The 24,538-nt window shown below is 35.7% G+C and overlaps 1 protein-coding gene across 3 annotated transcripts in view; it reads left to right on the top strand.

The window, feature by feature from the left end:
- MINDY3 (MINDY lysine 48 deubiquitinase 3) overlaps positions 1-24,538 on the top strand; it is an 85,448-nt gene that overhangs the window by 59,706 nt on the left and 1,204 nt on the right. For all 3 annotated transcript variants that reach the window (XM_012455967.3, XM_012455968.3, XM_021675688.2), the window contains 4 exons: positions 7,936-8,008; positions 15,973-16,045; positions 18,639-18,726; positions 21,882-21,953. In XM_012455967.3, the coding sequence (XP_012311390.1) occupies positions 7,936-8,008; positions 15,973-16,045; positions 18,639-18,726; positions 21,882-21,953 (306 nt within the window). The remainder of the gene's footprint in view (positions 1-7,935; positions 8,009-15,972; positions 16,046-18,638; positions 18,727-21,881; positions 21,954-24,538) is intronic.

Genomic DNA, 24,538 nt, shown 5'->3' on the forward strand with positions numbered 1-24,538 from the left:
ACTGAATTCTGTTAATCCTGCTGGCACTGATGATGTTCTATGTTTTGAGGTAATTGACTTAAAATCTATTTCCCAGATCATTTTTTCATTAATATAGTTAGTAAGCAAAAACTAAATGTGAAACATTATAAAGTAAAATTTTACTTAAAGCTTAAAGGTAAATTGTATACCATTTATCTTTTATCTATTTATTGGAGGGACTTTTAACACTATAAAGTGTTGTCTGCAAGCTCAACTGTCATTTATATATGTGCAGTTATTCTTGAAGTTAGGCGATGACACTCGTGGAGGTTCTTTGATTAATCATGACGGCAGATTGCTCTTGACAATGAAGTAAGGTTTAATGAATAAACTTTAAAGACTTGTTCAGTAATGGACTACTTATCCCTAGCCAACCCACTGCACACAGGCCTTATATTTCAGTAGGTGTTTAGAAGGATGACTAATGTTACATTTTAAAAGGTTTATAGTGAACAGTGCATAGTTATACTGATAATACAAAAAGAGCTATGTGAAAAGAGGTATCTGTTTCCTGATTGTAGGCTATTAGATAGTCCCATTAACAGCTTGGTCCACCAGCCCCTATCCTCCACCCCCTGCCAACCACCTGCAATGAAGCTGAGTGAGGCTAGATAATTTTAAAAGCTATATTGTGTAGCAATCCCTGTTGACCAGTAAATTGGTTGAATATAAATTCCTTTGATAAAAGCATGTGATTATATCAGATGAATGTAAAGAACTGCTTTTACTATAGAAATTTCTATGGCAAATCAGAGCTTAAGTTGCTAACTAAAACAGTATGTAATAGTTGAGTCTGATGTTTAGGATCTCTTTCTACTGAGAGTACCTAAAAGATTTCCACATGCCGTACATGTGGAAATTTTCTCATAAGTATTTATTACAACTAGAGATGAAAAGAAAATGCAAGTATATCTGCTGACCTTGGAATCTCTTTATTTAATTATAATTCGTGGTTTTTTGGTGTGTGAGGAGTGTAGGATTAGCGTGTATTTGTTAGAACTTCATCTTAAAAGATAATTTTCTTAGGATAATTTTAATAATATTCATGGATGTTTTTCTCTCTTCTGTTAGACTGCGACCTTAAGCGCACAGACTGGGTCTTTCTCGACCATCTAATAAGCCTTCCAAATGTTTAAGAAATTATGGTTTTGTGGACAGACAGAGAAAATATACTACATATGGAACCTAAAAGCTGTTGCTATATTAAGTTTTGGAAATGGAAACTCTGAGGGGTAGACTCCTTCTCTTCACATTTATATAGTTACTACATTCTTTGTTGTAACCATATAAAAAACCATTTTAGGTCCAGTAAGAAAAATATGGCAGTTATAATACCTCTCACTGAAATGCTTTGTCTTGATTATAAAACACTTGATTGAATGGAATTCTGTACTTGCTGTTCAAACTTGCTATGCAAATATGCAGTATATTGAATATTAAGTTTGCTACATGGATTATTCTACTATAGATCTTTATACTGGGAACCCTGTTCACAAGTGTTTAATTAAATTGGTAAAAATTAGTGCTGGAATTTGTAATTTTAATTAAAATTATAAAGTTAAAAGAACAACATGAAACACTTTAATGGAAATAGAAGGTGGTTTTGTAACTTTCTGATTACATCTCTAAATATTTAAACATTACATAAATTTAAACAAGGTTTATTTAACTAAAAGATCATTTTCTACGGTAATCCAAAAAGCATTGTAAACACTCAAAATAAGCAAGCCAGTAATCACTTTAGAAGACTATGTACTGGTTTAGATTTGTGGAAGAAAACTTCTGGAATATTTCCATTTGAATTTACTATAATCTCTTGGGGTTTTTCCTCTTTTCATTTTCTTTTTTCATCCTCTAGTATAAACACATCTTTTTTAAGTGGTATGATTAAGAAGAGTTCATGCCTACGAAGTTTACCAAATTAGCTATTACGAAAAGAGTAAAACACGATTTTTTTTTTTTTATTGTTCAAGACACAGTTTGTTTTTATTAGTAATGACAGGTGGTATAGTTGGTGGTTTTGTTATTTGGAACCTAACCAATACCACTTGGTTGTATGCTGGGAGGGAAAAAAAAAAGTTTCTGTTTAGATAGCTAACAAATGGGTTTGTTATAATTTCCCCACATACCGGGTTTTGAGATACTCGTTTTACACTTAACTTCAACCAATAAGTTGCCTTAATTCCTGACAGGATTTGGCTCTTTTTCCCCACCCAGATCTCATCTCGAATTGTAAGGAGGGAGCTGATGAGAGGTGATTGGGTCATAGGGGCCGATTCCCCCATGCTTTTCTTCTGGTAGTGAGTTCTCAGGAGATCTGATTGTTTGTACATGTCTGGTGCTTCCCCTGCACGCTCACTCTCCTGCTGCCTTGTGAAGAAGGTGCTTGCTTCGCCTTTGTCTTCCGTCATGATTGTAAGTTCCCTGAGGCCTCCCCAGCCATGCAGATCTGTGAGTCAGTCAAACATTTTATTTATAAATTGCCCAGTCTCAGGTAGTATCTTTCTAGCAGTGTGAAAAGAAACTAATGCAGTTCTTTTTTGAAAATTTAATTGACCCTTGAACAACACAGGAGTTGGAGTGCCAACCCCCTGCATAGTCAAAAATTCACATATAATTTTTGACTGCCTGAAAAATTTAACTACTAGTAGCCCGTTGTTGGCTGGAAACCTTACCATAACCAACAGAAGATTAACACATTTTGCATGTTATATGTATTATATACATACTGTTATATATATATTATATACTATATTCTCACAATAAAGTAAGCTGGAGAAAACAATATGTTAAAATTGTAATGAATGTTAGTTTGTATTCTGGCCCTGCTTCTACATTGTCTTCCTCATAGCTGTCTTCTGTTATTTCCTCTGATATGGTATCTGTTAGCTCTTGAATTTCTCCAAGATCTGTATCTTGAAACCTTGTACCCCTGTACCCTGATTCGCTGTGTAAATCCCGTGAAGTCATGCTGAACATCTGGACACAGTCATCTCTTGCAGGAATGTTTCAGGCTGGATGGATTAGTTTTTCCTGTAACAGTGATGACCTCTTCAGTGGTGTAATCCTACCAGACCTCCATGATGTTCTCGCTGTTGGGGTTCTCTTCCATAGCAATAACCATCTTTTCTGCAGAGTACTATGTGTAATTAGCCTCAAAGGGTCCTCATGACTTCCTAATTTGGAGACTGAATTAGTTATGTTGCATTTGAGGGCAATTAGACTACTTTGATGCCTTGGGTCATCAGCTCATGGGGTTCTAGGTGGCTAGGGACATTGTCCAATATCAAACGAACTTTAAAAGGCAGTCTCTTACTGGCAGGGTATGTCCTAACTTCAGGTACAGAGCATTGATAGAACCAATCCAGAGAAAGCATTCTCTTCCAGGCTTTCTTTCTTAAACAACCAAAAGAATAGCAGCTGGTGTTATCTTTACCCTTCAAGGCTTGGGGTTAGCAGTTTTGTAGATAAGGGAAGTCCTGATCATCACCCTGACTGTGTTTGCACAAAACAAACAATGGCCTTTTCCTTCCTGTCTTAAATCTAGTGCTTGCTTATCTTCCTTACATACAAATGTCCTTTATGGCATTCCCCCCCCTCCCCCCACCCCAGAATAGAGCACCTTTGTCTGCATTAAAAACCTGTTCAGGCAGCTATTCTTTCTTCTCAAAGGTTTTCTTAATGGTATCTGGGAACTTACCTGCTGCCTCTTCATTAGCAGAAGCTGCTTCTCCTGTTACCTTGACATTTTTTAAGCCAAACCAGTTTCCAAAACCATCAAACCATCCTTTGCTGGCATTAAGTTCTCCACCTTTAGCTCCTTCACTTTTGTTTTTCTTTAACTTTTCGTGTTGTACTTTTTCTTGAATCATACGAGAGTCTAAAGGTATCCCCTTCCTATAGCAATCCTGCACTTATATACAAGTTGCACTTTTTGTACAAGAAGGTATTTTGCAAAAAGCAGAAGGTTTGCATAGCTGCAGTGATGGCTTTTCTTTCTTTTCTTTCTTTACAGTGTTCTTTATGCTTGATTCATTTATCTTCACATAGTGAGCAACCACAGTAGCAGACTTCAATTCATGGTATAGATCAAGCAATTCCACTTTTTCTTACGTCCTGACTTTTGTTTCTTGGGAGCACTTCCATCATCACTAGTGGCACTTCATATGGGTCTCTTGGTTTTATTCAAGATGTACAATGTCTCACTAAACATGGTGAAAAGTACGTGAGAACTGTGAAAGATCACTTTTTCCTGTGATGTGGAACTCACTGGAGTGATGAGCTGTACATGCAGAGATGATGATTAGCACCACACTTGTGCTCTAAGCAGATACAACATGAGCTCACCACAATACCATCAGGAGACGGTGAAATTATCTAGTACAGTATGTACTAAAGTTAATTTTATGCAGTTATGATCTGATACTGCGTCTTTACATTTGTTTACATCTCTTGACTATGAATGGTGCCAGGTACAGTCTATATGCGTATGTTTTTATGCATTTTAATTTTTTATAATTCGTGGCATTTCATGGTAGTAAATAATAGACTAGTATCTACCTATACTTTATGCATGCATGGCCTACTTAATTTTTGAAAATATTTCCAGGCTGCACAGTTTGTCACAAATTTCCAAGAATATTTTTCAATATATTTATTGAAAAAGAATTCATGTATAAGTGGACCCATGCAGTTCAAAGCTGTGTTGTTCAAGGACAACTGTACTCACTTCTTAGTTCTTTGAAGGAATCTGCTTTCATCAGTTTTCAGTATTTTCCCTGGCAGGTTCTTCAGCCCTACCTCCACATAACGCTAGTGTTCTATTTCTAATAGCTCATGAGAAGCCCACAGTTGGCAAACGGTGAGTATTTGTAGTCTGCCAAGTATTAAGATAAACATCCAAGTAGAACACATGGAGTTAACCATTACCTCCCAAGTCTAAAAATTCAAAAATCAAATTCATTCTTCTGTCAAAGCTCATTTCCCTTCCTAAGTCCTCCTTTTCTGTCACAGTTCTCAGTCCTATTCAGCTTTTTCAGTTTCCCTGTGTGCTATGAAGTTACATCTCCTTGCCTTTCATGATTCTGTTTCTTCTAGCAAGAATTCCCTGCTCTTTACTATTTCTGATAATAGCCAAAATATGTTCTTTGTAAAACCTATAAAAGTGATTAAGATGTCTTTACTCTCCCCCACATATGTATATATCAAAAGGGTGGCATGTTTAATAAATGTTAGGGCATTTGGAGGAAAAATATGTAATACCTAAATCACAGGTCAGCAAACGGCCCTCAGGCCAAATGAAGCCACCACCTGATTTGGTAAAGTTAGGTTTTATTGGAACATAGCCATGGTCATTTGTTTTGCTGCTAAAACCATGTGCCCTGTAAAACATAAAAATGTACTCCATGGCCCATTGCAGAAAAATGCTTGCCAAACCCTGCTCTAAATGAACATGTGTTAACTAGAATATACCAGGACTTTTGCCTAAGTTCCAACTTCTCTTTCTATAGCAAGCAGGCTTGTATAGCCTATTCATAACCAGAGGCAAGAAAGAGATATGCGGTATATTTTTCATTAAGGTTTACTTTAATTTCTTTCTATATTTGCATAGTATTTTTTAAAAAACACTTGGAACTTAGAGACATGGCATCAGGTAGTTTGTTTTAAATTCTTTTTACACTCCTAAACTTTGCAGTCCTTAATGCCAGAGAATCTGATGTAAACCTTCTGTGGCTAAAAACTGGAATTTTACTTACTTCCCGCAACTATATAAACAGCGATGATTTCCCAAACTTCACTTTGTAGCAATATTGAAGTAATGCTTCAGTTATATTTCTACTACCTTTCCCCCCAAAAGATTTCATTTAACCCCAAAAAGCTAACCTGGTACTCCCTTTTCTTCTATTTAGATCATAGTTTTAATACTTAGAAATTCTAAGTGATATCTTAAAACTCATTTCAAAACTTTTCCTCAATCATTAGTTACCCCCCCAAAAAAAGAGAAAGGTTGGGAATGGAACAGATGGTAAATAGTAAGAATGACTGTATCCTGATTTTGTGACTCTGTAAGTTCCCCTCGACAGAAAATCTGATCTGTAACTGGGTACCTTCTTCTCTGCCAGAATTTCAGTTCTCTCCATAAGACTGTTGACATTTGTAGATGAACACCGTAACTGAAAAAGAAAAATGTAGTGTTAGAAATAGTTAAGGGAGCTAAAGCGTTTACTAGAATAAATGAAGGCATCTGCAACTAAGGTTTGGGAGTGATCAAGCGAACTAAGGAATCAAAATAATCCACGTGTCAGCAATTGCTCCCTAAATCTGAGAGCCAACACTGCAATCCTAGCGTTGGCATAAAAGTTAAGTGTAGAGCTAAGGCTGTATTGGCAATGTATCAGAAAAAGGAAAGAGGGTTAATAAATATTGTTCAGCTTAAATAAACCTAACTCAAGAATCTGGCAACATCTAAAATTACAAGTGCATTCTCTCTTTGACCCAGCCATCCCACTCTGGTGACCTGCCATGCAAATACAACTGCACATTTATGAAATTACAGGTTCAAGTTTGATTCATCATTTTTTGTAACAGCAAAAGACTACATAGAATTCAGTGGTCCAGCAATAAAGGACTAGATCAGAAACTTAAATTGCAAGTTAAGGCAGAGGAAAACATGTCACTTGGGCACACACATTATCAGCAAAATAATGTTGGAAATGCACTGAAGGGTGAGCCTAAGAAGTTTCTAGCAAGGGATGGCAAATGAGAGACAACTTGTACATTACACAATTTTACAAATGTTAAAAAATATCAGACCTTTTTTAAGTTACTTTACCTTTTATTGTAATACATGGAACAAGTGTAAGGGCTTGGACAGGTTCCCTTGTTTTAATTCCCATTCCTGTGTTTTATAAATATGGTTTTCAGAAACAGTCCTCATGGTTAGGTAGAACTCGTTTGATTCTTAGTTTCTTAATCTGTGAACAGGGTAAAGGTGATATATTAGAAGAACAGTTCAGAAGTACATTTCTTGCAAAAATTGTGTCCACAAGGGACCAGCATTTTAGATTTTAACACTTGTACCCTGTGAAAAGAATTCAATGTAGGAGGAAGGGATACTTGGAAACCTGTTCTCTGATGAGGTTTGTCTGAGTGAACACCATTATAGGCAAAGACAATTATAGGTAAAAGCTAACCAGAGGTAAACAGGAGCCTACATTTTAGATTCATGTGTGTCAAGCAGAATTTCATAATGGCTTAGATATGTGGAGTAAATGTTTGTAAAGAATCAAAGATAACACTAAATTTTTGTGCTAAGAATTCTAACAAATGTTTTCTGTGATGAATTAGTCATGGTAGAGAATTTGTTTCATGGGGACAAGAAACTTCTGCCTCTAGGGTATTTCCTTTGAGTTCAGAAAAATTACAATTCTGGACAGGTAGAACTTGATTGAGCTATGAGTAGGTTACTAAGTTAAAATTCTAAATGCATTGCTGATTGTATCATTATTTGCTATAATAAATCTCTGGATTTTTGGATATTTGAAAACTAGAGTATATTTTATTTCTTACCTGAACCAAATGTGAAAAAAAAATGGTTTTTTTTTGCATACTACATTTTTCTAGTAATTACAAATATAATATTAGACTTTTTTCCCATGTGTTTTAAGTATTTATATAAAGCTTCACATGTAATGTTCACAACAATTTTCTGTGGTTGAAATTTTAATGTGTTTTTTCCAGATGTAAAATAAATGGCCTGGAGAGTTTATGACATCTCGTTACACACCTATGATACAAATGTAACTCAGAGTCTTCTGACTGCAAATGTCATTATGTCTTCCTACCCTAGTATCTGTTTTCTTTTTAATGTCATGATATTGTAGCTGATTGACAACATGCTTTTTACCTTTTCAGGATATGGCTTTAGTTGCCCCTGAAACTCCTTCAGAACAAGCCAGAAGAGTTTTTCAAACCTATGACCCAGAAGGTAAAAGATTTTATTAACATCAGCTCTGTGTTTTATGTCTTCATATATTTAAAATGTATTGATACCTGCCTGATTTTATTCAAAAGATATATTGGATTATTTAGTGAAATTTAAGTTGTGTTTCTTGAACATTTTAAGAGAAAAATAGTGAAAATGGGAACAAATGAAATAGCACACAAGTCCTTGTCAAGCTGGGTTTCTTGGAGTACTGAAGTTACAGTTACTGTAGTCTTGACCTCTGATTAATCTTGACCCCAAACAGGGAAAAAAATGCCACCTTTTGAACAAACTCTTTGAAAAATAAGTCATTTTCTTCTTTACTTACCCAAACAAATATTAAATAAACAGATCTTCCAGGATAAAGACACAGAGGAAGATCATCTGAATCACTTTGGAGCCTGTGCTTAGCTATTCTATGTAACCAAGTGTAGTTTTTAGAAGTTCACATATATATCATTAAAATGTCCACTGAGTCACTGTCACTGGGGTTGTTTTGATCACTTTTGTGTCTATGTGCTTAGGTAACAGTTACGACTTTCTTATAGCTAACTCACTGACCTTTCAAGTATAACTTCGAAACTGATAGTCATACTTGTAAGTTCCATTACAAAGTACCAGGTAGAAATGGAAGTTGTTGGATCAGTGAAGTCCTCGTGGACACCTGAGTGGATTCGCTTATCTTTATGAATACACTTTCTTCTATCTTGAAACTTTTTACACTTAGGGATCTGCTCTCTCCCTTTCTGAAAATCGAAGTCATGCAAATTCTAAGAATGTATCTTTTCTCTTACCACTTACTAGCAGAAAACTTTAGTTACTTTTAGGTCTGTTTTCTTAGGTATCAGTCTTGGAACAACTGCACCTATGTCTTAGAGGCATTATGAATGTTAAATGAATAAGGGGGAAAGCACCTTGCCCAGTGGCACAAGCAGTTGTCCAAGGTAAAAGTCATAATCTTATCCCAGTGTAACTACCATGGAACATTCCAAAACCAAACACATGGCCTTCATGTAATCATTTTGTGTTTTGTTTTACTAGTGAAGATTTTAGAACCACAGTTGAAACTGTGAGTGAATGAGTTTCTGAGAAAAGAAACATACAAGGAGAGGATCAGAAAATCTTAGGAGATAATACCTATTAAAGAATAAAGGCATGAAAAAAATGCCTTCACAGCAGACTTAGGAGCCCTAAACTTTCAAAGGCTGATGTCATAAGACTGGTTTAAAAAGTTTCATCAATAATGCAAAGATACTGAAGCTAAGTTTTTTTTTTTTTTTTCCGAGTGGGTGAAGGCAGAAGGCAGTGAGGGAAGAGATACAGGGATGCTGGGTGTAGTGAGGGTGGCAGGTAAGAGAGAGACTGAAGGGAAGTGGTCAATGGCATTATGATGTCACCATCATTTTCGTTATTGTTAGTTGCTTGGAATCAGCCTACAAAATGAATGTGTGTGCGTTTTGCTGTTAGTGTGTGTTGGGTAGGTGAAAAACTGCAAAGAGAGCTACTTCTCCTTCTCTTCTTTCCTGCCACTGTCGTGCTCTGCAAGTGGTAACAGCTATGTTTTACGTATTCTCAATCTGTTTTAGCACCTTTGTGATGTGTTGATGGAACTTTAAAATATTCATACTTTTCTGCATTGCCCCATGGATGCTAAGTTCTTTGAAAGAGCAGCCTAGCCCAGATGAATATGTAGAATATGCTCGAATATGTAGAAAAATATCGTTTCTCCTGGGTCTCAAAGGGAAAACATCAGAAAAGGCCTTCTTAATCTCTTTTTTTTCTTTTTTTGAAAAAAAAAAGAGAAAGAGAAAGGGGGAGAGAGAACAGGAGTCTTGCTCTATTGCCCAGGCTGGAACGCAATCTAAAAATAGGTATTAAAAACCTCTTTTATGCCGATAATTGTGCTTAACAGCAGAGACAGGAAGGAATAAGGGAAAATAACAAACAGCCAACCAGTATTTCATTTAAGTCTGTGAAACACTATGCAAATGCTGAAGAGTGATTTACTTCCAATTATGTGGTCACTTTCAAAATAGGTGTAATATGATACTGAGAAAAATGTATGTTCTGTGGACCTGGGGTAAAGAATTCTATAAATATTCACTGAGTTTACTTGTTCCAGGTCTGAGTTCTAATCATAGATGTCCCTGTTAATTTTCTATCTCATTGATCCGTCAAATATTAACAATGTGGTGTCAAAGTCTCCCGCTATTATTGTGCGGGAGTCCAAGTGTCTTTATAAGAAATTAAGAACTTGTCTTATGTATCTGGGTGCTCCTATATTGACTGCATATATATTTATGATCATTGACTCCTGTTGTTGCATTGATCCTTTTCCATTATGTAATGTCCTTCTTTGTTTCTTTGAAGCTAAGATTTTTAAAGTACCAGACAGTTGTCATGAACAGTAGCTTCGTTTGCTTTTTGTAATTACTAATGAAGTGGCAGGCCTATACTGTTTTCTTTTACATAGTACCCAAGAAAAGTAGAATTTCTCATATTACCAATACTAAAACATAAATTATAATCAGTGGCAATTTTTAAGAATTGAGAGATACATATGAAAATAAAGTTACTATGTTTCTACTAGACAAAGAAAATTATTAAATGATTTTAATCTACAGGAGTTATGTGTGACAGCTTATCAGGACTGTAAATGAATTATTAAAGCAAGCAGAATTTATTCAGATAGCTTGGAAAATATGTCTCTGCATATGACTTAGGAAGAAGATAAAGTCCACTTTTTATCTAAAGATCACTGTTCATGATTTAGCTACGTATAGTCAACTCTAGGAAGTAGAAGGATTAAAAGTATATTAATAGTTCCATTTTAGTCTTTTCAATCACTTACAAACTAATCTGCTAATTTTCTTTCCCCAAATGGTATGCTTCTGTTTAGAGATGTAAACAAATCACACCTTCTCAGAACACTTAGTATACAAAAAGTTCTTACAAGCATTTGGTTACAGTTTTTATTTAGCAGAGGCAGATATGGGGACAGTTATCATTTGTCACCCTCCTCAAACTGCTTGTAAAATAACTGACCTAGAAGGATGCTGAACATACCCAGGAGTATTTTTGTATCTTTATCTCACTCTTAGCTGCCACCCCTGGTTGCTAAACCCAGGTATCTGACAGGTAGATGGATTTGCAGTCGTGCTGTTAACACTGTGCTGTGGGTCTCTTCTGAATTAAATAGGCATGTACAGGCTAATCTCCATTTATAGCACTGCCTCTATAAGACGACATCTTCCATAGTCTAACCAAGTGATTTAGTACCAATCGTTTGGAACACAAACCTGGTCTGTATGTGGGGATTTTTATGTCTTTTAGACATAAAAATAATGTGTGGCATTTGCATGGAATGTTACAATTTATAAAGTACTTTACTTCCATGGCCTCATTAAAACCTTGCCACAAACCTAGGAGATAGGCAGGGATCATCATCGTTTTTGTTTTTTAGAGAACAGCCTTATAATGGTTTGAGTCATTTCTCCAGAGCCACATGCCTAAATGTGAGAACCAAGACTAGATTTTAAATATTTCAGCAATCTCCCTTTCTCTCTACTACCCATATCTTCCTGAAAGGCTAAAGTCATAAAGAGGTACTTTTTAACCTTACTAAATTTAAATTTCCTTTGAGCTTCTATTCTTAATGTAATGGAGTAAGGATTTGATATTGATTCTCATTTCTAGTTGAGCAATTTCTGCCCATTTCAGAATCTTAAGGATCTTAGGAGCCCAATATTTATTTTGATATCAAGCATATTTATAAAACAAGGTCAAAAATACAGTTTTAGAAGTGTTAATTTCTCATTTGGAATACTGGAAAAATTGTACTTCATGCAGGACCTTGATGTATCACTTCTAGTTAATTGGCTCAGTTTAGTGACTAATCTCAAATTCAGAAAGACTAGCATATGTACACAGCTTAAAGTGAATCAGGAAACAGGCCTATTCAAAGTGTTCCACATGAGCTTCAGAGAAAGTCCACAGTGTTTTTGTGTATCTTTTTTGTGGGAAAAAGTGTTTGGATGTGTGCTTTGTATTCAGGTACATGTTTTATTAGAAATTTTTGTTAAATGATCAAATTTTTAAAAAGAGATAAAGATATATTAATATGATCAAAAATACTGGACAACAGGAATTCTCTAGTGCCTCTGGATACTGGAAAAATGGCCCCATCTCTGTTACTCCTCACTAGCTGTATGATGTTGGACAAGTTCCTACCTCAGTTTTTCATTTGTAAAATGGACTTAATAGTAACTACTTTACATGATTAGTCAGTTCTCAGTACATTAACCATGGTGTTGTTTTTAAAAAATGTGTGGCACAGGGCTTATTCCATAATCTCCAAAGATACCAGGGTCTATATAGGTAGTATTTATTTAAAATGCTAATCACAGGTTTTCACATTATACATAATGGGTTTGTTTTCTTCTTTTTCCTTTATCCCCACCCCTGTACAATTACATAGCAAGAAGTAACACCATTTTGGCGCAAGGGATACATATTTGATTTTAAAAGATCCCTTTAAATATGATGCTGTTTAAGTTGCTAAAATATGTTGAAAGCCATCTTTTGTCTGATTTCAGTGTGCTGCATTTTTTTAATCTTTAAGAATAATTGGACTGTTGTAGACTGAGCTCAATATACAGCACTTCCTAGACTTCCTCTAGAATTGCCTTGTCTTCTGTTCCTTTTAAATAAATGCTCATCCCTGTACCTTCCCTGCATTCCTGTCACTGTCATCACTGTTTGTCAGGCAGCCCCAGCTAACAGTTTTCTGTATACTGCCACCGTGTCTTCTAAGTAAGTTTTCCATCACATAATAAAAGTGAATTTGCAGTACAAGCTATCAATGAGCTACTTATTTCTGAGCTTGTACATGTAAGTTGCAAAGCTGGTTTTGATTGAACTGTGGTGCTTGGATGGTTGGAGCACTTTGCTTAAAGTTAGGTTGAGCTTGGATAATTAAAGGTAACAAATGTTATCGAACAGCTATGAGTCAAGCACTGTGCTAGGCCCTGGGGATCTGGACTCCCTGCCCTCCAGGAACTCATGACTCACTGGGGAGCAAGGTGGGCCAACCAGAAGTAATGCCAAAGAGGCCTGAAAAAGCTCAGTTCTGGTGCCTGTCTGGCTGCCTCAGGGAAAAGGTCACTTGCTTGTTTCAATAAGAGTATTTAAATTTTAGATCTATATTATTAAGGCTTTATTGGTATATTGCTACACAAATATAATACAATATTTAAAATAAAATCATTAATATTTGACTAAAGTGACATTAAATTCTGCTTAATTTTTTAATTCCCCACAGTGAATGGAAAATGTCACAGGCTCCACAGGCTCCTTAGAAGCTGTTGCAAAAATCTGAGAAATTTTTTTCCAGCCTCTGTTAATTTTGAGTTTGTGATATTTGCATTTTCCTACAGTGTTTACTTTAGCTAATATCTCTGTTAAAATGGAGACCTGCTGAGCTCTCCTGTTTGTTTCTTAATCTTTGAGAACAGAAATCTTGATTGTTAAATATTTCCTTTGAAAGCCCAATTCAGGTTTCCTCGGTTATGAAACAGTTATCTTATCCAGGAAATTACATGCCTGACTCACTTTCACTCTCCATCAGCACTCTTTTGCATCGAGTGATTCTTCCCCACAACCTCTAAGGATCTGACACTTTTAGCAATCTGGATTTTTAGCTGGTAAAAATCTTTGAAAATTTTAAACCAACAGCTTTTCTCCTCCTTTCAGCCACAGTCTGACAGCATTACAGTATGTGCATGCTAGCCGCGTCCCATCCTAGCTGCTCTGCCCCCTTTGCTTGCCCCACCTCATAGTGCCCATATCTGTATTTATGTAGTTAATTTATCAGTTCATACAAGTTCTATTTTTTCTTTTAGTTCTTCATAGATCTGCTTGACTAATCAACAAATGGTATTCTTTCAGATTTCCTTTGCTGTTGACTTTCAGGTCATCTTTTCATCTTTGCGCCTCTGTTTCCCTATTCTCTAGAGAGTCAGTTGATTAAATGCCAGATGACTTAGGTTTCATCTGTTTTTATACTTAACGATTCTGGTATGTTTCTAAGGAATGATTTTGTAGGTATGATTAGCATGTCAAAGTAAGTATTCTACAAAGGAAAATAATTTTGAAATCTCTTTTAATCTTGGGTGTATCAAAAGTCTTTGAATTACTGAGAAAATTATATTACGCCTTCAGTTTTAAAATTCTAAATGTACAAAATGTAGAGTCACTGACCGGGTGCAGTTACGGTTACACTTCAGAATATCTGTGTTTATGAATTGTAAATCTCAGAGCTACCTTAAACATGTAAGCTTGAGGTTAATCATACCTGAGCATGTTGTTAAGAAGGTGACATTGTTGTTTTTGTTGTTGTCATTTGTGCCTTTATACAGCCAACTAGCTCTTTCCTGGGGTGGGAGCTGAGTTGCAGGTTATGGTTTCTACGGAAGGGCTGCCAGCCATGACAAAATATATGCTGTCAGTACTCCTGAAGAACGTTGTACAGATTGAGCATCCCTAACCTGAAAAGTTGATCCTCCAAAATTTTGAGTGCCAATATGACACTCTGGAGAATTTCAGATTTCGGACCACATTAGGGATGCTCGACCATAATATATTTGCAAATATTCAAAAGCCAGAAGAAATCTGAAATCCAAAACACTTCTAGACCCAAGGATTTTGGATGAGGGAGACTCCACCTGTAACGTCAAATGCATATAGCCTATAAACCCAGAAGCCTAATTGTTCCTGTCTGCTAGTGGCCACATAAAGCCCGTTTCACATTCAGAGTTGCTGATCCTTTAGCTGTGACTTAACTAAGCAAAATCAGTGATCAGACTCTTCGTAGCTAAGCCCACAGAGCTTGAATGTTTTTACAAGTGCTTTCAACCAAGGTCTTTATTCTCAATACCTCAAATTATTGGTAACTTGACAAAGTGGAATTACTGTAACCCTTCACTTAAAAAATTGTACATTTTTAATTATCCTAAATGACTCGTAACCTTTCAGTCAAGGCTAGTCTGTCTTCAAATGGATAAACAGCTCCTTATGAGGTTTAAGAACAGAAAACTTCATTCCTTTCTGATAGAGATAGTGTACAATTCTACATCCTGAAAGAGCAGCTGCATACTTTATTCTGTAGTTTGATTATAGGAGCAGGGGTTTTGGACAGCTTATTCTCCATGGCAAATTTTTTTTTTTTAATCATCTAATACCTGAAGGATATTGGAAGCTGATTTAAAGCTGAGACAATCTTCAGGAATGAGTAAATGGATAGGGGAACTTGGGCACTGTACATTTAAGGAATAAACAACTTGTTTAAAACTACTATCATTTCAAACTATCCCACAAGGATTTTGTGTGTGTCATGGTCTATTGCATCATCAGAGTATGGACCTTTTTCCATAAAATCATCATCAGCATTAATTTGACACTGCATTTCAGTTTTTTTAACCTATACCTTTCAGTAAAATCACCAAGTCTGTTTTAGAATATGCTTGCTCTTACCTGCCAGTTGTCTAAATTGCAGTGTCCTTCAAGGAGCTAAATATCATTGTGACAAAGGGAATGTGTTAGTAAAGAATTGTTTAATTGAAATTTTTAATGAGAATGTAAAGGTTTACTTTGTTTATTGAAAGATACACCTAATTACTAAAGATTTTAAGTAGAGAAATATTTTACCCACTGAACATTGTAACACTGTTTAAAAATCAAATAATTTGACTGTAAACTTTCCTTGTAGTTCTCAAGTAGAAGTTAGATGATTTTTTTATTTGAAACTAACCTAGAAAATCTTTGCCTATATTTCCAAGAAAACTAATAGAAGAGAGTATCTAATAAAAATAGGCACAGGCGATTTTTTTTTCCTGGAGTCTGATCAGCAGTAGTAGGATTTCTTGAAGTAAATTCTTAATTCAAGTTGTTTCTGATTTTTCCCCTCCTAGATAATGGATTCATACCTGATTCACTTCTGGAAGATGTGATGAAAGCACTGGACCTTGTTTCAGATCCTGAATAGTAAGCTGTTCATTTAGCCAACTCAAAAAGATTCGATTAAGTTGAAGATGTATTGTACATTTTTGCCTTTAAAAATCTAAATCTGCATATACGAAACTAGCAATTTACATAAAGAAAAGATTTAGAAAGAAAACAGACTAATCCAGTGTTATAGCAGAGTTGACATACTTACTGAGCTTCCTTTCCAACCCAGCAGTTACTGTCCTGCTTTTTCAAAAATGCTAAAAGTGTCTTTCTGTAAACTTTAAAAAGTGTTTTCTCTGCAAAGACTTCCCCACGTCTTAACATTTTATATGACTGTAGGAGCTTCAGTAAAGTAATGACTGTTCTGTGTGCTGTAGATAACTGCTAGTTGCCCTGCTTAAATAACCAGCGGGCCTGACTTTCCCTCTTAAATAGAGATTATCAAAGATACCTAACATTTCTACATGATTACATTAACTGACCTGAAACTTTTGCGAATGACTGCAGTAAATTATGGCATATCATTTTTCAGCATGTCCTTAGGATCCTGTCATTGTCTTCATTCTCACTGTTATGTTTTATACATTGTTACATCTACAGCTTCTTATTGTAGATTAAGATCTTCAGTTATTATCTATGAAAAAATAAGATAGAATCTATATTATTCCTTTTTTCAGCATAGTTTTTTCTTTAAGTTTTTTTAAGAATGAAAAATAACTTTAGCTTATTAAACATAATGAAACTTAGCTTATCAAACATAATGAAAGTCTTCAGCGAAAGCAACGGGAAACATTGGTAGACATAGTTTTATAATTTGGTCCTATTCTGTTTTTAAATGAGTTCAGTCATGCTCTCTTTGAAAGTATGCAATACATATAAACAGTTAGAAATTAGTCACATCTGAATTAATCTGTCTCAACCTTACTGCCTAGAGCTGTACTTTCATCCATTCTCAATAGTTAGAAATACTAATTATTTGTAGTTTTCAATTTAAAGAGGAGAAATTCAGAGTGTTGAAGTAGCCCAACAAATGTTATGATAGTAATTACTATACTTCTAACCTTATTTCCAAGTGGAGACACTGCTCTAATTACAAAAGAAAATTAACTCAAGTAATTTTTATTACTGACCAGCTTTATGACAAGGAAGAGAAAGAAGACAAGGTTTTCCCCCCCAAATTCTTACATAGCTATGTATCATCTGCCTAATTTTCCTTGTTTTATCTGATACAAAACATACCTTGAATCATAAAGTTAGTACAATTGATTTAATGAGGTGGTTTTTCTTGAAGTATCTGAAAGATTGGACTGAGTTATTCACTCTGTACTTTGACCTAGTTAGAATTACAATACGGGATAGCCCATAAAATAACTGGGCCATCATAAACATTAAATGAATTAAATATAATATGACCCTGCCTTCATGTGTTTCATCATAACTTCCTGGCCCTACTGACACCCATTAAAATGCCGTATCTTTTGTATAGTATACTGTACGAGAATGATAGCCACAGGCCCACGAGAGCATCTCACAGGACCAGTACTACATGGCAGGCAGCAGGACTGTGATGGAGCCTGGCCCAGGGCTTTGCAGGACAGACAGCTACATCAGTGCAGATGCAGCTTTCATAAACCTTAAAACAAAGCTTACCCTCACAAGAATAGCTTCAACTCCTTTTGTGAGAGGCACACCTGGGAACTGACCCAGACTGAATACCGGTGTAAGAGAGGAACATGGATCTCCCAAGTTTCAGATGGTGCCTAGACTCATCTTTGAGGCAAACTCAAAGGGGAGAAGTTGCCCCTGAGAAAGCTGGTTGACTAGAACCACCTGAAATCCCCAAACACAACACTGCATGTTATGTAATAAAGTAGATTTAACTTGGCCTTTATAATTTGAGATAGGATGGAAAATAAAACTTTGAAGACTGTTTGCATTTTTAAAGCCATTAAACTGCAGTCTGCTTTGCTCTGCCTTCTTTCTAGTAACATACCACCACCTGTGCCCAGCCTTGGTACACTTACATGGTAAGGGCTGGTACTCACTTTAGGCTGCTTTTAGACCAATGTAGTATCTGTCACTCACTGTCATTCAGGACATATTAGTTCTTTGAGAATTAATGTAGCTCTTTAACCTTCAAATTACATCGTCTATGAATTTTAAGCTTCTATCTCATTTAGTTCTTAAAAGCAAACTTTTTAAGAGATGTTTTCTATTATCTGATGTACCGCTGCCTTTTGACCCTGTTCCTTTTTCTCCTTGGTCTTAAAATGAACTTTTTGTTTGTTAAATTCAGGCATACCTATAAAGCAAAGAGAATTTGCCTTTGGGAAGTAACAAGGCTGAGTTTATAAACCTTGCTTTTTAAATTACTTTACCTAATAAGGAACAATATTCCAAAGTCGTCATAATTTAAATTTTAAATAGTAACAGATTACTCTAGTTTAAAAATAACCAAGTTTTGGCAAATTAGAGGTCATTCCTGTGTATTTGTCATTAAGGCTCTAAAAAGAACAGCTTTTAGTATTTTTGGCATTTGAATGTGTTATAGTACCAGTAATTTAATCATGAAAGAAAAGCAGCTTTTTTTTCCTCTGGTATCCAGTGTTTTTCTTTTTTCTCCCCATAGTATAAATCTCATGAAGAATAAATTAGATCCAGAAGGCTTAGGAATCATACTGTTGGGCCCATTTCTTCAAGAATTTTTTCCTGATCAGGTAACATAGTTGAGGAAATATATTTATTGTTGTTCTGTTGGGATGATTACCTGTGATTGTTTGCAGCATTTTCTCTGTTTCTGTACAATGTCCTAACGCGCAGATATGAGTCTGAGAAAGCACTGTTACTTGGAAACTTTCCCCGACAGATGGAATGTGTGTTCGAATATGGTAACGTAGTGCCTTGACAGGGAGGGTAGCAGAAGATGGCGCAGACGCTAGTCTATACACGTAATGATGTGGAGACAACAGTTCAGAAGTTTGTGGAGTAAAAAGATTCTTTCCCCACTCCCACCTCCATTTTTCTTCTCTCAGGAAACTGTTAATAGATTGGCATGTTTCTCTTTAGACCTTTTGAAATACTGTGAGAGAAAGTCAGGGTGGCTGTGGGTAGTAGGAGCCCCTACCTAGAGAAGCCAGGTTGCAGGAGAGTTTCGGTTGTGTGGAAGAAAACCTGAGTGGGTCTGTGCTGTTTCACACTGGGACATGTCTTCCCCTGGGCTTCCATAGGAGCTCAGTTACCTGGAATAGCAGAAGAATCTGTGCTGTCCTTAATGTTTTTGAGTTATGTCTGCATCATGGGCAAGCCAATTCTATATCCAGCATGCATCCTTCTGTCTTTGCTCTCTACGTGAAGCATTTTACCACTAAATCAAATTACTTAACTAGATAATATATATCGTGGTCATTTTATCAGATATCAGTATAGTTTGCGTTGGAGTTCATTGTTTCAATAGACGTTCCAATTTCTATTTTACCTCTATTGAGAGAGACTGACAAACAACAATTTTAAAAGCTAGAGGGAAAATTTCAAAATATAGTTACTAAAATTCAAGATGCAGTTGTTAAGATTGTTAAAATTCAAGATAAAAGTGTTAATGAAATTCTTAAAGAGGTAAGATTCAAAAAGTAACTGAGGGTATCACAATCTCGACTACTGGACTTTTTAAAACTTTGGTAAAGGCTTCGTGAAACATTTGTTTTCAAACATTAGACCCTTGAGTGTGATATCCTCTTTGTTTACATTCTGACTACTAGATTTTGTTTTTTTTTTTGTTGGAATCTGATGTTCTAAATAGCTGGATAAAGAATTATAGCATTTTAAACTTTAAGACAAAATTTTAATTATATTTCAAGGCTGGTATCAGAACATTTGATAGAAATATTGATTCTTAGTTATGAATAAAAATATTCCTGTTAAAAACAGCAAAAAAGTGGGAATATTTATAAGCTTTTCAAGACCATTCATTTATAATAAGAATAGCAGAAGCAGCTCCCATGTGCTAAGCACACATTCTCCATTGGGCACTGTGTGCCTTCTAAATTCGATACTAATATTTCCTCATTTTGACAATGAGGAAACTGAGGATTAGAGAACTTAAAACAGTTGTTTAAGGTCATACACTAATATTTTAGTAGCTGGTTCAGGAATCCAACATAGTCTGTCTAAGCCCATAGTCTATGCACTTTGCCTCTGTGCTACACTACCTTTTGTTGGTATTTCTGTATTTTATGCCAGTTAATTACTGGAAATAGAGAATACAAATTATATTCAGTTACAGGAAAATGGTTATTCTTTAAGTTTTAATAATTTTACTTTGATAGTCAAGAGCCAAATTATATAACTAATTGCATTGACTCAAAGCATTTTCAGTGGAATACAAAAAAAAAAAATTAACAGTTTCAACTTTAGTTGGGAATATAAGACATGAAACGTTAAACAGTCTTTCAAAATAGCAATAGAAAAGATGATACAAAGTACTATGATTCATTCTCAAATTATTTAGACAATTTTTGTTATAAAGGTTAAGTTTCAGTGTAGTAAAGAACTAGTGTGTTCAGGAAAAACTTTTCAGAATAAGTAAGATTTACAGCGGTCTGGAAAAGGAAGGAGACGAGGGCATTTTAAGAGAGGAGTAAAAAAAAAAAAAATCATGAATGTACCAAAGGCCAACAAAAGATCTTTTCATGAGCAAATGAGTCATGCTTGTCCAAAACAGAATTCAGAAAGGTGAGTAGTTGGAGATAAGACTGTAAAGGTAGATTAAGCCCTGTACTGTTTGAAGACTCTTGATTGCTGGTCACAGAACCCCAACCTGGATTGGAGTAAGTGAGAGGGAAATACACAAAGGGCAGGAGTAGCTCAGGTGAACTGAAGAGGCAAGTGCTGGGAAGGTGCTCATGGAGTCCTTGAACAGCACTGGGAGCATCGCCACCTCCCATCCCCTCCCTTTAAAGTGGCTACATTCTCACAGCCTTTCTCTAGGAGCTGAAGCTCCAGTTGCCAGCAGCTGTCTTCCCTTAATTTCAGTTGGAACAAATTCTAAGGAAGGCCACATGTCCACCCTTGTATCCATCAGATATGACCAGGAAGACAACGGCTATCTATTCAGGCAGACTCAGCCAGAGGCCCTGAGGGAAATCACTGGGAGCCAGGCCAGTAATGGCCTTGAACGCTAGGTTAAGAGGGTTGAACCTGGTCTTTAGCTAATTAAAAAGCAAGGTGAAGATAGTGGGAATAACACCACCCATTTTTCTACAAAAGTTTAGTCTATTAGTGATACATAGGCTATCCTTTCTTTATTGGATATTAAAGTTGCCTTAAGCAGTGTGTGTTTTTGTTTCTCACGGTGTTCTTTTCACTAATTGTTAACAATATTCAAATACTGTATTGGATATTTTTTGGAAAGGAAACCACTAATTGAATATTGTGGGCCAAACTGGAAGTATGGGTACATGCCGAAAGTGTATTTAGTCTGAGTAAAAGTGATGCTACTGCTTTTCTCTGTTCACTGAGAGGAACAAATTATTTACATAGAAAAAGAGATGTTTTAGGAATTATTTTTGTGTTTTATAAGCTTGTCTTGAAAAAAAAATAGTGATACATGCATAATTAAAAACATAAAATAAGTTTAAGTGTGGAAGAGTCATAATAGAAATCAACCTTCCCTACTTCCCAGCATCTTCTTCAGAGACAACAACTCTCACCTTCAGGGCTTCCTGGTAGTTAACTCCATAAATCTAAGTTTCTTGTTTTGTCAAATGAGTCCTCAATCAAAGGATAAGGATTTGAAAAACAAGCATTTTACTTTCAGTTGATTCGAAATTGCCTGATATCAATATATAAAGTTTTAATAGTACTTTATTTATAATAGGGCTCCAGTGGTCCAGAATCTTTTACTGTCTACCACTACAATGGATTGAAGCAGTCAAACTATAATGAAAAGGTATGATAATTCACGTAGTCATCGGTCTTCAGCTGGGTTGATGAAATAAGTATGTGAGTATATAACAATGTTCAATTCTCGTACAGTTGCTCCCTAAGATTATTCCAGGTGTCTCTTTACTACGATGACACATTTTAGAATTGCTCATCTTTCGATTTGACTAGTACATGTTAGTCTACATTGGAGATGGACCTTGGACTTCAGAGCAGTAACTTCACCGTGACTAAATACATACAGACTGCTACCCTTGGCAATGTAGCGTGTTTCCAAAGAAACGTTATAGTTAGTCCGGTGAAAGATGTTACTGATCCATTTAAAGGGAGGAAGGTAACATTGAAATTTTTGATTGGAAAAAATAACCTTAGGAGCTAGCACTTACTGAGCATTTACCTGAAATTGTATTAAATACTTTAAGTTTCATACCACCTTATGAATTAAGTGTTGTCTGTGTATCCCCATTTTACAAGTCAAGCAGCCAGGAAATGACGGAGCTGGGAGTAGAACTTAGTCCAGCTCAGAGCCCGTACTCTCCTACCCATGATGCTTTGCAGCTTTCCTTTGCGAACCATTGACAAAGCACATAGGTGATTCACTGCCAGCTGTACTTACCTGGCTTAAAGCAAGAGTTCGGTTGCATCGATTTCCCCTTTTTGAGTGTCTTTCTTTGCATTTATTCAAGTATCAGTTACAGTAGATATAGCTAATATGAAAGAAGTAAGGTCTAACATTCCTTTTTAATTTGCTCTACCCCTGCTGGCTTCATGTATCTAAATTGTGGAAGGTTACAGAAAAAAGATAGTGTAAATTAAGTACATAATTTTAATTAAACCAAATCTAAAAGACTAAAATTTACTCTTAATAACAAAATAGAAACTGGATGTTTTTAATATAAGCAAAGAATATACGCTGTCAGCAAGAACACTTGACTGCTGTTTTCTAATGTGTGAATCAGTGCTTCATCTAGAGTTTGACGTTTGCACAGCTTTGTAATAGGAGGTACTTTATAATCACGAATTATTCACCCACACAATCCCTGCAAGATAGGTCAAATATTATCCGTATTTTACAGATGAGGCATCTGAGACAGGGAGATTAAGTGACTCACCCAGGGTCACACAGCAAGTTATTGGCAGAGCAGGGATTGGAACTGAGTTCCTGATTCCCATTCCTGTCCTTGGTCTGCTTGGCCATGCTACCTGTATTAGTAAGTTTTCAAGTCGTACTTGTGACGAGCTTCTGACACACTAACAAAAAGATTAGAAAACAAAACAGATGAACTGTGAAAATGACGGTAATATCCAACAGCTATAAAGCAAAGTATGGATGTCACTAAGTCACAGAAATACGTTTTGAAGTTACTCAGGAGCTAAAAATATAAGCAGCATAGTGAGGTCCTATTAAAAAGGAAACAGACAAAAGGCAAATGCTGGCAAAGTGGGATGGAGTCTGAGCCACGCGACATCCGAGGCTTGTTGAGCCCTGGAGGTGGGTCATGGTATCTTGTCCAAGCACTTCTGCTCTATTACACAAGCATGAGAAGTTCTTTGTGAAAAATAGGGCCTGTTGTATTTAACTTAATAACTTGAGTTATATTCTTTGTGTGTAACTTTTCAGGAAAGGCACTTTTGCTTTGGGAACTGAAAAGCCAGGGTCGTAGTTTTAATGTACATTTATTTTATCAGCACTAGAAATGAATATATTAACTAAAGATGCCAAAAATGCATTTGACATTAAAATTTATCTTTAGAGCTTTCGTAGAAAGGAGATTTATGACACAAAATTATCTAATCTAATAATATATTCTATTCCTATATTTAATGTGTTTTTAGAGGCAGCTACCATTTAAGGATAATAAAGTTGTTTCTTTTGGCTCCTTAAATAGCTTATGGCTTTTATTTTGGAAGAACGTAATTATACTCATCTGTATCAGCCAGTGAATGTGTAAAAATAATTTTACGTACTTTGGAAAAAGAGTCTTTATCTGTTTCTTTTCACTTAGCATCAGAATCACTGAGGAGTGCCTTAATGTTCACAGTGAGCCCTTGGTAATGAGTTAGGGGTTTTGTTGGTGTGTTATCTCCAAGATACTTTTTTAACATGTTTCATTGTAAATTAATCAGAACATGTTTCATTGTAAATTAATCAGAACAAAATTTTTCTTGGTATTCACCTGCCAGGATATATTTATGTGATCATTGCCACTGCATATACAGTATCTGACTTTTCTTTCTGTCCTGACATCCTTTTTAATTTTTTCTCCATGATTTTTCATGCTGTACAAAATGCACTCATTAATTGCATTTCAGAAATACTTAATACCATAATAGCAAATTTTGATGACAAACATGCCAATTGTTTTCAGCTCTAGAAATTCAATACTTAAATTAGAAGGAGAAAGTGACCTCTTCCCTAGCACTTAAAAGCTATATTCCTTTCATAGCTCTCCGTTTCATGGGGCAGCATGAGCATCTGAGTACCTCAGTATTAAAGCAGTAGGACCTATATAAATTATATGTAAATATGATCGTTAAACATTTCTTTCAAATGCTATAGATCCTTTGAAGAATGTTTTTACTTAGAAACAG

This window comes from Aotus nancymaae, unplaced genomic scaffold (assembly GCF_030222135.1).
Source record: "Aotus nancymaae isolate 86718 unplaced genomic scaffold, 86718_ANA_hifiasm-v0.15.2.pri h1tg000077l, whole genome shotgun sequence".
In the NCBI taxonomy this organism is placed as follows: Eukaryota; Metazoa; Chordata; class Mammalia; order Primates; family Aotidae; genus Aotus; species Aotus nancymaae.